This window comes from Pyrgilauda ruficollis, unplaced genomic scaffold, assembly GCF_017590135.1.
Source record: "Pyrgilauda ruficollis isolate IOZ18807 unplaced genomic scaffold, ASM1759013v1 scaffold9, whole genome shotgun sequence".
In the NCBI taxonomy this organism is placed as follows: domain Eukaryota; kingdom Metazoa; phylum Chordata; class Aves; order Passeriformes; family Passeridae; genus Pyrgilauda; species Pyrgilauda ruficollis.
In genome coordinates this window covers 9,725,314-9,738,152 of record NW_024531043.1, presented here as the reverse complement: position 1 = coordinate 9,738,152, position 12,839 = coordinate 9,725,314, and the positions used below count along the sequence as shown (strand labels likewise).

General features: G+C 49.0%; 1 protein-coding gene across 1 annotated transcript; it reads right to left on the bottom strand.

Moving 5' to 3' along the window:
- Window positions 1-8: 8 nt before the first annotated feature.
- Window positions 9-6,766, bottom strand: FOXN4 (forkhead box N4; the record flags this gene model as incomplete). Its single annotated transcript, XM_041489162.1, has 8 exons — window positions 9-2,049; window positions 2,713-3,072; window positions 4,074-4,281; window positions 4,362-4,458; window positions 5,198-5,325; window positions 5,475-5,612; window positions 5,701-5,810; window positions 6,586-6,766. Coding segments are annotated over 8 exons (1,473 nt in total), but the record flags the coding sequence as incomplete, so codon positions are not given.
- Window positions 6,767-12,839: the final 6,073 nt, after the last annotated feature.

The window sequence follows — 12,839 nt, the reverse complement described above, 5'->3', positions numbered from 1 at the left end:
CACTCTGTTCCAGAGCTTTTCCAGGCATTTCAGAGGGTTTCAGGAACAGGGTGGCACCACAGAGGAAGAACTCTTAGAGTAAATACCTATAAACTTTTACAGTAAATATCTATGAACTCTTACAGTAAATACCTGTAAACTCTTACTCTCCTGGAGGATTTGAGCCAAGGATCCACCTTCAGCTTGGCCATAGGGTCTGTACGGGGAATGAAGCCTTGGAAAGCCCAGCATGACACCAGAGCAGGCACCACAGTGACACCAGAGCACACAGCACATCCAGAATGCCCCAGGTGTAGTGCTAAGAAATGTTTATTTAAAAAAAGCAAAGACATCATAGGTGACACCAGTCACAGCAAAGGATCATTTATCACATTTGTCCTTGGACAATAAATTATGACGTGGAGCATCATGGTGCCCTTTGGAAGAGGTTGCCAGGGAGGGATGCACTGGGAGGATACAGGCACAGATGTTTCCAAGCCCCTGATCTTCATATTTTCAAGGAAGAAAGTGCCCTGTGGGGCCACTCCAGCATCCTGCACCCTCCAGCTTTAATCCATGGATGGGTGTGGGAGAGAAAAGCCTGGGAGCACCTGGATACGGCACCGGGAAATTCTCTGAATGCACAGGAACAGACAAAACCCAAGATATAAATATCACTTTTTGCTCACAGAGGTATAAGTAGACTAAATGCTAAATTCCAACATATTTCAGATGTTTCATCACATTATTTGCAATGTATGTTAACAAGTACAAAGCAGGGTTTGAAATTTTTTTTTTAAAAAAAGCTACATTAGAATCAGGTTTTTTAGTTAATTAGCAAAGACTATTATGAAAGGTACAGTGACAATATTTGGTCTCTGAATTTTTTAAAAAGCATGAGTTTCACAGTATCAAAAGTGCTTATTAAAGAAATGTAGTGTAAAAACTGATAAGATGGTTGTGGTTCTGATGATGAATAATTTAGTGGCTGTAAAACAGGTTACTGCAGCATTATACAAATTGAACAGTGCTCAGTTCACATAATTTCTTTTCATAACAATAAATATAAATAAATTTACAAATAGTAATACTGCCTAGCACAAGAATGGACAGAAGCACAATACACAAGACTATAAATCTATTTTTTTTTTAAAAATCCTAAAAATAGGCATAATTCCTAAAATCCTCTAGCCAGTGATCAGTTTAATAGTTCAGTAGTACCACTTCCTTCAGGGGTTTGGACTTTTACAAATCTAGATATAACAGTGGTCTGCTAGGGAGGTGAGTTTTCCTTTTTTAGTGGTTTTGCTCCTTTTTTTCTACCTCCTAACAATAAATTAACAACAGTTACATCAGAAAAGTGTTAGTGGTGCAAATATCTCCAGGAACTGGGGAAGGTCTTTGTCCGATTTGGCAAAATAAGAAAAAATGACACACCAGGGGCACAATCAACCAACTTGGGGCTGGCCAGCCCCTTGGCTTGTGGTGGCTTCTGTGACAGTGATGACACAGCAGCTCCACCACAGCGTGGAATAAATTTAATTCCCTTAACTGGGTGATTTTTAGTTCAGTTACATTCCAGTGAAAGTTCCTGCTGCCTTCCAGGTCCTTCTGGAGAGCTCCCCAGTCCCACAACACAAGTGTCCATGCCCTTGCCATGGGGGAAAGTGGTTTTACAAGTCCCAGCTTGATTTATTTTGGCCTCACACGCTGGAAGCAGCCAACACATCCCAAAGCAGGACGAGCCCTTGGAGCTTCCCGGTCGGATTTTAACCACGGGGAAGAACCGTCCCTTGGGATCCGTGGAACGGTGCCAAGCTCAGAGCAGAGGGATGGGTTTGTTCCCTTGGGGGTTCATGTACTGAGCAGCTGCCACATTGTCCAGGGTGGTGTAGGTGGTGTAAAGGCCAGTGACCTGCAGGTCGGAGAAGGAGCGGTCGCTGCCGCTGGACACGGGCGTGAGGCCGGGCGTGCCCAGCTCGCAGTCGGAGAGATGCAGGGGGGAGTTGCTGAAGGCACCCAGGGTGTCCAGGCTGAAGCTGTCGTCCTTCATCTCCTCCCAAATGTTCCCTGGAAAAGATGGAATCCTGCTCACAGCAGCACATCCATCCCCAGGTCCCCGGGGCTGGGACTACAGGGCTTCATTTGCTGCTTGAGGGTGGCACCACAGTGCAAGGGGCAGCAAGTCTGATCCCCCAAATCATGTGATTCCAGACTTTCTGGGCAGCAAGTCTGATCCCCCAAATCATGTGATTCCAGACTTTCTGGGCAGCAAGTCTGATCCCCCAAATCCTGTGATTCCAGGTCTTTCTGGGAAGCAAGAGTGTCTATCTCCCAAATCCTCTGCTTCCAGACCTTTCCAGACAGCGCCTCTCTACCTGTGCTCTACCCAGGACCATGTCAGGCATTGCTACAAACCAGAGAAGTTCTACTTGCACAGAAGGAGAGCCCCAAAGCACGAGCAGAGCTCTGTTTTCCCAGGGGCAGGGAGATGTGGTGTCCCAGATCCAGCTGGTTGGACACCCCTGCTTCCACCCCCTGCAGTGCCTGCACTGGAGCCAGGAAGGTGCTTTGCTGTCCCACCTGGCACAGGGACATTTCTGAGGGTAACCTGGGAAGTCACCCTGCAGATGCCAACACGCAGAACATCCCACTGAGGATCCTGGTTGGATATTCAGTGTTAACACATCCACAAACCCCAGCTGAGCCCTCCCCCAGTGCCTTCCCCCGTACCTTGCAGTGCGAAATCCATAATGCTTGGATCCAGAGCATCCACCTCCGTGCTCATGTCCACCACCACATTTGGGAAGTCTGGGGCACGTCCCATGGCATGGTGGGGCAGGGGGCTGTGGCTCATGTCAGGCAGGGTGTGCAGAGGAGGAGTTTGTGCGGGTGCTGGCGAGTTGGGGGCGAGGCGAGCCTGGGTCTGGAGCTGGTGGTGCAGCGGGAGGGACTGCAGGGACAGCGTCATGATGGGCTGGGGCTGCAGCTGGGACACGGAGATGCGGCCCAGGGGGGGCCCCTCGGGCTCTGCCTGCTTGTTGGGCCGCCTGCAGCTCTCGGGTCTGTCAGTGATCAGCTTGTCCAGCTCCTCTGCCCACCCCAAGGAGGAAAAGAGATGCTTTAACCCGTTTGTTCAAGCAGGGACTGGCCAAAGCACAACTGCATTTATGGCATGAACTGATTGTCACAGTGTGTGACCCAGCACAGATTGTGACTGTGCAGGGAGCAAAGAAATGCCACTTAATTCCTTCCCCAAACCCACTTCCATGGTTATCCCTGACTGAGCTAAAGAAGTTATCATGAAACTGCAGAGCAGCCCAGCCACCCCTGATGGCAGCTCACCCCCAGCTGCAGAACTCTGTGGTCAGAGAAACACTCAGAATTCTGCTTATCTCTCAAATCACTACAAAAAATTCCTGACTGTTGTAGTGGCCCTTTTGCTTTTAAACAAATAATGTGTCTCTGACTGCATGTTACTGATTTTGTAGCAAAAAAATTCCAGTTGGTTTTGTCAATACCGAGCTCCTGAAAGTTTTGAAAACGTGTTTCTTTGTAAATAAGAAATTTTATAAATAAGGGGGGAAATTATAAATAAATAAGATATAAAGAATAAATATATTATAGATAATATTATATTATATATTATAATATATATATTATATATGTATAGATATAGATATAATATTATAGATATATGTCTATATAGATATATATAGATATAATAGTATATATATCTATATAGATATATATTCTATTATATAGATAGTAGATATAGCTACATAATATTTATAATGTTCTATCTATTTTAGTATAAATATACTATCAATTATAGTATAAATAACATTAAATATCAATTATAGTTGTACCAATTATAGTATAAATAACATTACATTCTATTTTATAAATAAGAAAATGTCTTAGGAAAGGGAGAGTTTTACAGAAGAACAGGCAAGAAACAGCATTAAAATGCTTCTCTATGAAAAGTGCATTAAATATGACTCGATATTAAAATATTCCCCCAAACAGTAACCCCAGAGGCAGCAGGGAATGCCATGGATGTGCAGGATGGGGATGTGGGCCACCAGCCCTACCTGGGTTAGCCATGCTCCTGTGAATAGCAGCCAAATCCTTCCTCTTCCACTTCTGCATCTCCTCCTCCATCTTGTCGATCTTGGCGGGGTTGAGGGCCCACAGGCAGCCCTTGCGGGAGGTCCCGCTCAGTTTGTTCTCCACCTTCTCAAAGCACTTGTTCAGGGACAGGTTGTGGCGCACGGAATTCTTCCACCCATCAGGGGCAGTCTGCCGGGGGCAGGAAGGGGTTAACGGGGGGAAAAGGGCGCTGGGATGTGGCGCTTCCAAGCTGGGGAATGCTCAGGTACCTTGAAGTAGGGGAAGTGCTCCTTCATGAAGCTGTAGATCTCGCTCACGGGCAGGCTCCCGGTCTTGCTGTTCTTCAGCGCCATGGCGATCAAACAGCTGCGGGCAGGAAACCCGGGAATGGCTTGGAATCATGGAATGGCTTGGGTGGGAAGGGACCTTAAAGCTCATCCAATTCCACCCCCTGCCACCTTCCACCAGCCCAGGTTGCTCCAAGCCACGTCCAACCTGGCCTTGGGCACTTCCACAGCTTCTCTGGGCAGCCAGTGCCAGGGCCTCGCCACCCTCACAGGGAGGAATTCCTTCCCAATATCCCATCTAACCCTGCCTCTGGCAGTGGAAATCACTCCTCTTGTCCTGTCATTCCATACCTTCTTCTGGTCTAGCAACCTCTTCAGACACAGACAGCTGGGATCCTGGGGTTTCTGTTCCCAAGGGCTCAGAAGTCTCAGAATCACAGGATAAGCTGGTTTAGAAGGGACCCACAAAGATCACTGAGTCCAGCTCCTGGCCCTGCACAGCACCATCCCCAAGAGTCACACCACATTCCCAAAAGGATTGTCCAAACCCTTCTTCTTGGGCTCTGCCAGGCCTGGTGCTGTGACCATTTCCCTGTGATCCTCAAGATTTTACTCCTCTGTGTTGTTTCTCCCCACTGTGCTGCTCTCCAGGAATTACTTTCCTTTTTCACTCCTGCTACCCCTCAGAGGCAGCTTCCACAGAACTCCTGCATGGATGAGGGGATTTTTGTTCCCTTCCAAAGGACTCAGACACCCCTGCAGTGTCACAGCCATCCCAGGACAGGCTGTAGGCAATGTGCTTCCTGCTCCCCACTCACCTGTAGGAATAGATGGGCTTGGGATAATGCTTTGGGTGCAGTTCCTGGGCAGAGTGGGGAGCCAGGCGTGGCTGGGAATAGTGTGGCTGTGCCCCATAGGATGTGTTGTAGATTGCTGCTGGGTTACACTGCGTGCAGAGGGAAAAGAAGGGAAATGACAGATGGCAAAATGTCCAGTGGGTGTGTGGGTTTAGGGATATTTTGGTTTTCTTTTAAAAGATATCTAGATTTGATCTTGGCAGGTACTTCAAGACAGACAACAAGCACATACCAGTACCTGCTGGGGGTTCTGGGCCAGGGCAAACACCTGCTGGGAGTGAGGAGGAGGAGGATGAGGAGGATGAGGAGGAGGGAAGAGCTGTTGCTGTGTTTGCAAACCAGGGGACAGCTGCCCACCCACGGCGTAGGGGCTCATCTGCTGAGAGAAACACAACAGTCAAGGAATTCCCACCACCTTGTCGCAGGAGCTGGGGCAATAACAAGCCACCAAGGCCTGCTCTTACATTGGCTCCATGTGCTGAAATGGAGTTGAGGCCCAGGATTCCCTGTGGGAGGCTGGCCTGGACGTGGATCATCGCTCCGGGCGTCGAGTGCATCGCGTTCCCCACAGCACCTGGCGCGGAGAGAGGAAGGCAAGGGATGCTCCCATGGAAGCACAGCTCAGGGAAGGGGGTTAATAGATGCAGCTGAGCACAGGGAAGCTCTGGAGTGGAGAATCCAACCTCTCTGGCTTTTCACAGCTTGCCCAGATGACATCAGCTGCTCCCAAAACTCGTTAGACAGGGAATGAGAGGCAGCTGCTGTTTAACAGCCCACGGTGGTGACACAGACACTGTGTCTTACAAAAGAGAAACAGCACATTCAGCATTAGCTGGATTTGGGCTCTCAGGCAGGCAGGGTGACACTCTGAGCTCTGTGATGTGTGTTTACCTAAAGGATGTTCACAAGGGAAAGAAAGGAGTTCAAGCAACACACGCTGCAAGGCTGCAAGAAGCAGAGAGGTGTGAGGTAAATGAGGTGCCCTTTGTTTTATCAGTGTTGAAACAAAGCAGAAAGATTAATGATCTCATTTCAGAGCTGTTGAAAACCTCCGAGACCCAGGACTTAAAATACCTCAGCCCAACAAGTCACCAGCAGCTGCAGAACTGAGCAGACTGAGCAGAAATTCCCATGGGATCTGAGTGTTTTCAGTGCTGAAGCTCTCTCCCTCTTGGAATGGGGGGAAGACACCAACAGAGCCCTCATGAGAAGCCAACAGGCTCCAGGTCTTTGGACAGGAAGCAAAATGTAAAAAGATAGGGAAAGGGAGCCTGAGGGGGAGTGGCAGGGGCAGGCTGTGCTGTTTAGGGAGCAGTTATTCCCTATTCCCATTTCCCATCCCACAGTACCTGTCTGCTGGAGCATGGCATTCTGGGCCCCCAGGCTGAAATCCATTCTCCCACTGGCCATCTGTTGGAGCCGAGGCACATCCACGGATGTCAGCCAGGACAGGGACTGCAAATCCCCTGGGAGCTCATCCTCACTCAGCTGGGATGGGTCTGAGGCCAGGAGTCTGCAAAGCAGCAGGGAAAGTTAACAGGGAGCAGGAATTGCTGCATTGTCCCTGGAAAGAGATGGATGGGCTGCCAGAGCTCCTGCAGCTCAGGGGAAAGAACCACCAGGCTGGAATTCTGTATCCAAATCCAGATGTGCCCTGTGGTTTCACAGCTGGTACTGACACCCTTTACCTGGTTTTGTGTTCCTTTGTCCAGTCTGAAACATTTTGGTTAAGAAAACCTCTTGTGGTTTTCTTAAAAGTAGGGGAAGGAGGGCCAGGAACCCAGCAGAGAAACTTCCTGGAAACAAACCCAAACTGATTCCTTGTTGTCACATCTGTCAGAAATTTGCACTTGTTTGGCTTTGATGGGGGAGGAACCAGGACTTAGAACCTGGTATTAACCCTGCAATCCAGAGCCTTGGAAGGAGCTCTGTGCTCAGCTCCTGGGGAATGTGTGCTGCTGCTGCTGCTGGAACACCTGGGAAAACTTTTCCCAGCCCCTGGATCCTGTCAGTGGTGACAGATCAGCGGCTGCATAAAAAGAACTTCACAGACTGAACTGCTGATATCTTCCATTCAGATACATGAAGTTATTGATACTTTAAGAACCAATTTTTAGGCAGTTTTTGACAGAATAAAGGACCAGAATGAAAGGTTTGAGACTGGAGGCACCGTATCTGCCAGGCACCAGCAACAACATCAGGCACAGCTGTGACAGGCTGCTTTTGGTTTAAAGCTCTGCTTTTGACACCTTTTACATGCTCCAGATCACCTGTTTTGCTTTGCTTCTGACAGAGCATGTGGTACAAAACGGGAATATTGGAATGTATTTTCAGTACTCAAAAATTCCTGTGTGGTCCAAACTCCCTGTTAAAGTTGATAAAAGAACTCTTGCAAATGAAAGGCTAAATTAATTAATTTGTGTGCAACAGTATTACAGGAGTCACTGGTACCTTGAGGAGTAAAGCAGTAATTATGTCAGGAAGTTGTCACTCGACACCCAGGGCAAACCTAAAGGGATTCAGATCCAGGAAAACATCTTTATCTCTCAGAAGAACATAATTTAGTTGGATGCAGTTGATTTTGCTTTCAAACCCTTTTGCTTTCAAGAGCTCTCGGAGATGTGTTAAAGTGGTGTCGGCTGCTGATGTGTGTTTGCTGCCAAGTGATGCTGCAGAAACCTTAAATAAATCTGGTCTCTTGCTGAAGCATCTTTTATGTTTTACACGACTCTAAATCAGCTTAAAAGAGCAAGGCAGAACTCCAGTGCCTGCCTGCCCTGGAGCTTTCAGCTCCTCTATTCAGGAATTCCAGAAACACCTGTCAAAGCTCCCTGAACCACTATCGGGGAGATCTTTAAGGCAAAACGCCACTTGTTTGCAAAAAGATTTTGTAAAGGAGAAAGGGGGGGGAAGAAATCAACACGGGACCAAGAGCCAAAGGGAAAAAAAAAAAAACCCTCTTCAAATCTCCCTCGCAGTGTTCTCTCTCCTACTGTAGTTATAGGGCAATAATTAGCATTGCCATGGTTACGCCGTTATTTCGCGAGGCTTGGGGACTTAAAAACCCAAACCATCAGGTGACGGCTCTCCCGGCGCTGAGATTGGCTGGATTGGAAGAAAACAGGGGCATGAAATGATTTGAAAACTGGGCAGGCTGGGGGTCGTTTGCAACAGTTGGTTCATGGGGGGGGGCCGCGGGCCCTTTGTGCGCCCAACGCCCGCCGCCCGCGGCACGTGGCCCCTTTGTCTTTGGGGACCCCGCTTAATTTACCCGCTCCTTTTTACAAACCTCCCATTAATCTGCCCCGAGTGACAGGCGACACACAACACACGTCCCCTCGCCATCTGGCACCCCGCGCCCTGCCAGCGCTGCCCGCCCCGGCGGCACGAACGGGGTCAGCGCCCGCGGCACGGCAACACGGCATCACCATCCTGGGGGAGCGGCATTCCCGGCCCGGGTCGGCATTCCCGGCCCGGATAACATTCCCGGCCCGGATCGGCATTCCCGGCCCGGATCGGCATTAAGGGCCCGGATCGGCATTCCCGGCCCGGGTCAGCATTCCCGGCCCGGATCAGTATTCCCGGCCCGGATCAGTATTCCCCGGCCCGGATCGGCATTCCCGGCCCGGATCAGTATTCTGGGCCCGGGTCAGTATTCCCGGCCCGGATCAGTATTCCCGGCCCGGATCAGTATTCCCGGCCCGGGTCAGTATTCCCGGCCCGGGTCAGTATTCCCGGTCCGGATCAGCCATCCCGGCCCGGATCAGTATTCCCGGCCCGGGTCAGCATTCCCGGCCCGGATCAGCATTCCCGGGCCGCATTCCCGGCCAGCCGCGGCTCCCGTCTCGCTCTCACCCGGGATGCACCCAGCCCCCGGCAGCCCGTGGGAAGGTGGGACTGCGTGTCCCACTCAGCATCCGCTCCAGGGACAGGGATATGGGCGAGGAAAGGGTCTGGTATTGACTGGGAAATTGCTGTCACTGTATGAGGCTCTGTTTTAAATGGATATGAAGATGCAATAGTATTTAATAACTAGAGAAGTGTGCAAAAGGGCTCTTTCTCCAAGTCAATGGTCTTCCCTTCCCTTCCCTTCCCTTCCCTTCCCTTCCCTTCCCTTCCCTTCCCTATTTGAGTTTACAGTTCTTTCACAGTTTAAATTTGAGTTTACAGTTCTTTTAAAACCACCTAAGCCTGTTCACTACACTTCTTTTTAAAATGGATTTGCCAGTTATCAGATTAATGTTCTGTTAAAAAATGAAGGAAAAAGCAAATTCAATCAGAATTACATCCTTGCCCGTGGCAGCTTGAAACAAGATATTTAAGGTCCCTTCCAACCCAAACCATTCTGGGATTCTGTTTCCATGATTTTATGATTCTGTGTTTCCATAATTTGACAATACTATGATTCTATGATTTCAAATTTAAAAATTATTCTTCAGGCTGCCTTCAAAACCAATGTTGAGATATCTCATGTCTTAAAGAAGGTGACATTTTAAAGAATTCCCATTGCTGCCTGGCTGAGGAGTTTTAAAAGTCTGGGGATAATTCTGTAGCATAAGCCCAGCACATCTCCCAGGCCACAGGCTCAATGTGTGCCCTGCTTCCAGTGAAGAAATTCTAATTTAACTGCAAAAAAAGAGAGAGCCAAGCACAGGAATAACCAACACTGTCATCTCCTGGGCTTCAATCTTCCTGACCTGAAAATTGCCTGTGCCAAGACAGCTACAGATCCATAAATACATGTTGGAATAGCAGGTGGGATTGCATTCAGTTCCCCACCACCACCCTGCTCATCTCAGTTTGGAGGATAAACTCCAGGAGGACAAACTCCAGGAGGATAAATTCCAGGAGAATAAACTCCAGGAGGACAAACTCCAGGAGAATAAATTCCAGGAGGACAAACTCCAGGAGAATAAATTCCAGGAGGACAAACTCCAGGAGTCAGAGCTCCTGCCTTTGGCTAGGGGTTCACAGCCCCTGGCACAATGGGGCACTGTGGTAAAAGCAGCCTTTCAGTGCATGTAAATGAGATAAATAGTGATAGGCTGTAATTAATGCTCTGCTGAGCCTCCCCTGCTCATTCCCAGGGCTCCTGGAACAGCCACGGAGCCACTGAGCCCAGCGAGGGGAGGCTGCAGTCCCACCAGGTGTGTTGCAAACGTGGTGTTGCTCTTCAGGGTGAGGTAAAATGCTGCAACTCCACTTTTACCCCTCCTGCTTTCAACTCTCTGCAGGAAAACACCCCCTGTTTCTGTTTCTCTCCTGCAAGGATGAGAATCCAGAGGGTGCTGAGGGTTTAGAGCTCAGTTCTCTCCTGTGTATGCTGATCCTGTGAAAAGTGCCTGGAAAACTGGGTTTGATACAGAAATGCTCCTTGGCACTGTTAGTTTTTACAATCTGCTCTGGAGTTATCTGCCCAAAATATCTATCCCATCAGGGTAACTGGATCAGGAACACCTTGGCATGAGACCCCTTTCCAGATGTGATCCTGGCAAAGCTCACCAGAGCCTGCCAGCCTGCCAGCAGCACAAAATTCTCACTCACAGCTACCTAAAGGTATCTTTACCTGTTTCTCCCCACCATCAAAAGCATCCTGCTGGCACAAAGTGGAATTGGAGTCATTCCTGGCCTGGCCTTGCAGGAGTTTAGCACCAGAGCTGGATCTGAGCTGAACTCACCAGTGGGGCTTTGCCCCCTTCCCTCAGGCTGAGCTCAAGGTGGTTCCTCACCTTGGGAACCACTGCCAGGGGAACTATCCATGAATTATCCACCTCCAGATTGCATGGGATGGTGAACTCATGGCTGGAGACTGCGAGGATTCATCTCATCAACCTCCACCTGAAACAGAGCCAGGCCAAAACCCCACAGCTGCATTCGGGATATTCCAGAGGTTTGAGTCTCACTCAATGGACAGGGTTTTTCCCCATTTTCAGCACTGCCACCTGAGTTTTTAGCCCAGGTTTAGGTGACACAACTGCTCAACAGGCAGGAGCAATTGGGTGATAGGTTCTTAATTAGCTGTTTGCAATGTTTTATCCAGTCAGACAATTGGACAGGAAGAGTCCAAAGAAAACCTCTTCTAGAACTGGTGTTTTTCTTTGTCTGGGATTACGTCAAATAAAATAACGTCATTAACCTGCCGGGTGGTGATGGTCTCCTTTCCTTGCACCATGCTGGACTCTGAAAATCCTCAGGTCAATGTTTTATCCAGTCAGACAATTGGACAGGAAGAGTCCAAAGAAAACCTCTTCTAGAACTGGTGTTTTTCTTTGTCTGGGATTACACAAAATCCTCAGGCCAAGCACAGAGAGTTCTTATGTGCAAGACAAGGAAAAGATTTGTATTGTGACCCTCCAGCTGTGTCCGTGGTGAGAAGTGTCCTCTGTTTTACTGAAGGATTTAATTTCATGTCCTTCAGCTCCTCATTCCAGCTGCTCTGCTCCTTCCCTTTATGCCCTTCCCCTCCCATTTTCCTGCCTCCCAGGTGCTTTTCCCCCACTATTTTCTGGTTTCCACACTCATAACCAGCTGTCCCTTCCAACTTGTTTCTGCCCCAGCTCCTCTCCTGCTTTACTCAGCAGCTCCCAGAGTCTTTGGTCTGTGATTCCTCCCTGAAGGCACAACACACACCCAGTCCCAAGCCATCATCCCACCCCTCTCTCTGTCTTCAAGATCTCTGAGTTATTTCTGGCCTTGCTGGAAATCAGAACAAAAATTAAGCATCTTTCCAGGGATAAAGAGGGTCCCTCTTTATCTACAACTCAAGGAACATTGCATTATCAGAACAAAAACTAGTGAGGAAAAATAAAATAACGTCATTAACCTGCCGGGTGGTGATGGTCTCCTTTCCTTGCACCATGCTGGACTCTGAAAATCACCTGCAGAGGTACTTGGCACTAAGAACAGGCCACAGCTGCACTCCTGGAGCCTTTTATCCACCCCAGCTCCCCATTTCACAACCCCCCTTACAGCACTTTGCTGTGGGATCAGTGGACACTGGATCACAGTGAAATGTGTATTGCTTAAACCCAAGAGGAAACAAGAGGTGATGGCAGCACTGCACCCTCAGCCACTCATTCCCTGCTCTGCCCTAACCATCCCCAGGCTGGGATTTGCCAAATACAGCTGGGATCTGACTCTGGAACCTGTTTGGTAAAAAATCCCAAGCCAAACAACTCAAAAATCAGCCCTTTGACCGACGTCAGAACAAGCAGAACGTGTCGTAGCGCCAGGAATGCTTTATATTAAAACCAGGACCATGGTCTGACTGGGAAGCTACTTTTTCTTTGGGAATTGCTGTTCATTAGCACTGGAGCCTTGTGTAGGTGTCAGAGCAGTGTAGAGGGAACATCAGCTCTACAACCTGTCCCTGGGCAGGGCTCTCAGAACCCTCTCAGTCTCTGGGCCTGCAGCAGCTCCGCTTCCTGAGATCCCCAGGAATGCTGGAAAAACCCCAATTCCCTTTCTCTTTCCCTGTTTTGGCCTTTCTGAGGTGAGGGATGAGCCCCTTCTGCTCTCCCAGGACCCTGAGGTGCTGCCCCTCCAGCTCTGCCATCACCGCGGGACCTGGGGAGAAGCAAAAGGCCACAAATTTATTTATTCC